General features: G+C 29.2%; 1 protein-coding gene across 2 annotated transcripts; it reads left to right on the plus strand.

Moving 5' to 3' along the window:
- Window positions 1-126: 126 nt before the first annotated feature.
- On the plus strand, window positions 127-3572 carry LOC108688701 (vacuolar protein-sorting-associated protein 36). Of its 2 annotated transcripts, none has more exons than XM_018195051.1 (6): window positions 127-322; window positions 1904-1979; window positions 2268-2623; window positions 2690-2854; window positions 2923-3138; window positions 3220-3572. In XM_018195051.1, exons 1-6 carry the CDS (start codon window positions 227-229, stop codon window positions 3397-3399), a joined length of 1089 nt encoding a protein of 362 aa, XP_018050540.1. In that variant the 5' UTR covers window positions 127-226; the 3' UTR covers window positions 3400-3572. The 2 variants fall into 2 exon arrangements, with proteins under 2 accessions (XP_018050540.1, XP_018050539.1); XM_018195050.1 differs by having other exon boundaries at window positions 227-322; window positions 1904-2099.
- Window positions 3573-4969: the final 1397 nt, after the last annotated feature.

Below are 4969 nucleotides of genomic sequence, written 5' to 3' on the forward strand. Positions count from 1 at the left end.
GTACTCGCACTACATTAATTTTTCAATACTACGAATTATCAACAGTGTCGATACCATGATACGTAATTCGCATTATTCTAATAAAATTGATGTTGGTGTCGCTAGTGTAAAGAGCGTCACATAAAAAGGCCGCAATGGCCGCTCTTAGGTTTCTCTCTGTTATGATTCTCCACTTTGATAATGTTTAACGATTCGCGTCGTTCGCGATTGTTCACGATAAGCAACGATGAATAGATTCGAGTATGCTGATTCTCGCTTTATGCCAAACGAAATTTATGTGAGATGCGATATGGTTGTGCGTCTCTATGATGGTGATACAAAGGTAATAATAACTATAAATATAAATAGTAACTGTAAAAATAAAGGTAATAACTGTAAATATAATAATAATAGTAACTGTAAAAACTATTGCAGATGAAATGATCGATTTCGCATAATAATTTGAGGAAAATGTACGTTTAGATTTCATTCGAGATAGCTAAACTTACAGGATCAGACTTTAAGTCTGCTATCAATTTTTGATAGCAGAAGGGAAATAAATTTCATACGAAATCTATACAATGCATAACAATGTCAGCAATGCCACTAGAAATTGGACAGAATGTGTTGACGTTCTGTACCAGCAAAAATAGAATCTACTGATAACCTGATGGCAGATTTGCAGCAGAAATTGAGAAATTGAGAAATTGAGAATCTGATCTGTCACTGGAATACTTGCAAGATTATCCCTTAGTGGTATCTGCTCGCATATAAAATTTGTCAAGTTTTTATATAACCAAAGTCTATATATAATATAATAGAAGCTTGAAAAATGTCATAATTATTTTTGCATTGTATGTGCATTTACAAATAGTACAAGACATGATTGTATTTTTGTATGGCTAATGAATATTACTATAAAATGATAATTATTATTAAGTCTTTTCTAACAAGAATACTGTAATACAATAAATCATTTCATTCTTGTTTCACATTAGCAAATATTATCTTACTGGAAAATGCCCATAGTTGGAAAACCTGGAATTGAACATAGTATCGCTTGTTTGCTAAAAAGCAAATTTTCAAATCTAATACTTTAATGTAAAATATATCAATTTCTATTAATAAAATAGTTTACAATTATTTAAAATAATAACATTATTTTTAAGGATTTCTCAATACCAATAATATGATTTATAGATATAAGAGTGTTTTCCAGCAAGGACACAGACATATACTGTGTTTCACTATGTAAGATACATATTGGAATACAGTTTAATTTCATAGTAATACATCAGAATGCATTGTAATATTTGATTCTTATTTTTATTTTACTAGTATATTCTTACTGGTATATCAATAATAGATTGATGATGTAAATTTATATAAATTTTTCAAAATTGATATTTATTACAAGATAAACATGACTACCAAATAACTTTTTGAAAAGTTAATTAGTTAACACTAATATGTTTTACGTGCTTGTATTTAGCTTTTATATTGTGCTTTTATACTTTGAACAGTGTAACAGCTCATAGTTGAAATACTTTGTGTAAAATATAGTGTTACACTGTTATCCATGTACATTGTTGGAAAACATCCATAACTACAAAGTAACAGTCTGCTTAATTTCTGCTGTCATTAGATTGCACTGTGCAGATCTACTTAGTTTCTGCTATCAATCTATCAATTAGCAGGTTCCACTTGATTTTTGCTGCTAATCTAATTACATGAGACTATCAGTAGAACATAAGTTAAATGCAAACAATTAATGTCAATCTGCTAAAATGTTCTGTAATCAAATCTATTGTCAAATCTGGCAATATTTTCTGCTAATATTTTGCTTATCAGGATAAATTAATTATTCTAAGTTTAAGTCATGTATGTAAAAATATTAATATTAAAATAACTTTTATTTTGATAGACAAATTTTGAAAATGGGGAATTAATTCTAACTAGTCACAGAATACTTTGGAGTAGACCTGGTGATGTACAACGAGGTAATACCTGTTTGTCATTGTCACTTAGACATATCATTTTCTTCGAAGAAGAAAATCCTAGACCATTTTCCTTTGGGCGTAGTAAAAAGATTGTGTTGCATCTCTCTGAACCTGCTATTGGTAAAACTTTAACTATAATATAAATGAAACTTTAACTATAATATAAATGAAATTTTGTGTGTGTGTGTGTGTGTGTGTGTGTGTGTGTGTGTGTGTGTTTGAGTGTATATGTTGTGAATGGAAATTATTTTATAAATTATTTGACTGTAGCGATTTACATATTTTTAGATAAGATGCCTGGTCCAGCGGATAATAGTTTGTATAATTATGTTAAATTATCATTTAAAGAAGGTCTAAACCCAAATTTTATAATACAATTGTCTGATACAATTATGAGACGGACATGGGAGTTTACACCTGAAGCTGAATTAATTGTATCCAATGTGAATGATAATCAGAAAAATACAAAACTATTACCTCATATAAAAACGCGAACGGGTATTATAGGCATTGAGAGAAGCCTACAAGAAAAGCAGAAAGAAACTGACGAAAATATATCATTGGCATTTCAAGATCTTACAAAACTTATGGATATGGCTAAAGACATGGTGGCTATCTCAAAGACCATTTCAGTTAAAATAAGGGTAATTAGTAATCATTTTTTCTCAAAATTGATGGATTAAGATTCTTAATGCAGAATTTTATTGCAGGCAAGACAAGGAGATATAACCGAGGATGAAACTGTCAGGTTTAAGGCTTACTTAATGAGTTTAGGAATCGACGATCCAGTAACAAGAGATGCGTACAAGAGTAGCAATGAGTACTTTAAACAATTAGCAAAACAACTTGCATGTATTTTGGAAGAGCCAATAAAGGTTAGCAGTTTATATACTTACCGAATGTAAAGAATAATTAAAAATATTTTAAATATATCTAATTTCAGGAAGTAGGTGGCATGATGACACTCACAGATGTTTATTGTCGTGTAAACAGAGCGAGAGGTTTGGAACTTTTATCTCCTGAAGATTTATTACATGCCAGTAGACAATTGGCGCCTTTAGGTTTACCGATTGTGTTAAGAAGTTTTGATAGCGGTGTTATGGTTCTTCAAATTTGTTCTCACAATGATAATGCTGTCGTTGATCGTATAACAGAATTGGTAAGCACTGAATAACATGATAAATCTATATATAATAAACGTTATTTAACTTTTTCATTGTATCTCTTATCAAATTCTTAGTTAAAAGAAAAAAAATTTATGACGGCCGAGGATCTTGCACAATCAGAAGGAATATCAATGTTATTAGCACGTGAACGATTGCTGGTTACGGAGAAGTATGGCAAAGCCTGTAGGGACGATTCGATAGAAGCTCTGAGATTCTATCCCAATCTATTTTTAGAAGAAATATCTAGTGAATAATTTGAAGTTATTACAAATACAGGCTAGTCCCCTTATAGTATAGTGTATTTTAATCAATACAATCAATTTTCTTTGAAATTATTAATAGTACAAAAAAATATTTCATTGTCAGATGAAAGTGGAACGAGGAATGTATTTTGATTACGTTATTTTTTTTTCTAGACAAAAAGATATGGGAGTCACTTTTTAAATGGAATTATATGATTTTTACATAGTATGATTCTTCTAATTATTTTGTATATAAAATTTGGTAAAGAAAACCAATATCATTAATAATTTCGGAAAAAATAGACTGTACTGTGATTAAAATGTATTACCCTCATTTCGAACTAATGTTAGCTATTATGCAACATATCAATGTTTTAAATTATTACATTTTTCAAGTGTTCATATGTTCAAGTTGCATTAAATTAAATGCTATTAAAATTTGTTTTGTGAAATATAAATAATACTTATTTTTAAGCATATTTACTTCTATAGAGTAAATAAACTATATTTACTTCTTTATAGAATTATAAATATATAATGCTTTTTGAACATTTTGCCTCTATTAATAATTATTTTTCTGCGCAAATTTGTAAGTAAGATATCTATAATCATATATAATTATACAGTGTTCTATTTTAATTGCTGGTTTTATATTTAATATTTTGATTCTTCTATAACTATTAATTTAAGTTTCTTCTAAAATGTTGCGACAGCGATATTTTGAAAAATACATAAGATACAAAATGTCGCTGTCGCAACATTTTAGAAGAAACTTAAATTAATAGTTATAGAAGAATCAAAATATTAAATATAAAACCAATATAATTGAAAGTTTTCAATATAATTAAATAAAAATCTAATAAAATTGAGAATTTCTATTTGCTAACATCAGTTTAGTATGTGTCAAAACATCATCAGACACCATTAAAGCTCGATATGTTTCGATCAAAATTTGCGATCTCTCTTTTCAAATTGTTAATTTCAAACTGTTAATCCCTCTCTCTATTTCTTTCGCAAATAGGGCACTCTTTTCAAAATTAAATAAATAGACACAATCTAAAAAAAAATCGTAATCAAAAACATTGAAATGTATTAAAAACTCCAAGAGCTTTCTATTGAAAGGTGGACGAATACAATTTTGAATATCTAAAGTTCAATTTTTAGTACAAAGTTTCATAAACTTGTTTTAATTCTTCTTAATACAGCATATTTTCCGAAATATACTTGACTTTCGTGGCTCAACGTCTCAATTCACAATTTTCAAAAAATAGCCCCGAACGCATGGTGCCTGTTCCCGTAAAAATTCTGAGCAACAAGATGGTATGTGGCGTGGTTCCCGCGCCACTTCTCTTACATCCTCTCGTCATTTGAGATGCTCCCCTCTGTCTAATGCTGTCAAGCAATTATGTTGCGTGATGTACAAAATATATTGCTATTTTCTCAAAAATAAAAAGCCGCAAGCATTTCGGTTAACTTTCGTTTTTTGAGTCGCTAACAAATGTTTATCGAAATGCTCAAGATTCGGCCAAAGTTTCGATAGTCTGGACACACTTTTATATTTCTGAGGAAACGTGATGCGATT

Source organism: Atta colombica, unplaced genomic scaffold (genome assembly GCF_001594045.1).
Source record: "Atta colombica isolate Treedump-2 unplaced genomic scaffold, Acol1.0 scaffold238, whole genome shotgun sequence".
NCBI lineage: Eukaryota > Metazoa > Arthropoda > Insecta > Hymenoptera > Formicidae > Atta > Atta colombica.

Bases quoted from the DNA above. Each gene is read 5' to 3' on its own strand.
- LOC108688701 (XM_018195050.1), top strand. From the start codon at position 227: ATGAATAGATTCGAGTATGCTGATTCTCGCTTTATGCCAAACGAAATT. The intron at 2,624-2,689 runs GTAATTAGTAAT...ATTTTATTGCAG, and splicing joins CCATTTCAGTTAAAATAAGG to GCAAGACAAGGAGATATAAC. The intron at 3,139-3,219 runs GTAAGCACTGAA...TCAAATTCTTAG, and splicing joins TTGATCGTATAACAGAATTG to TTAAAAGAAAAAAAATTTAT.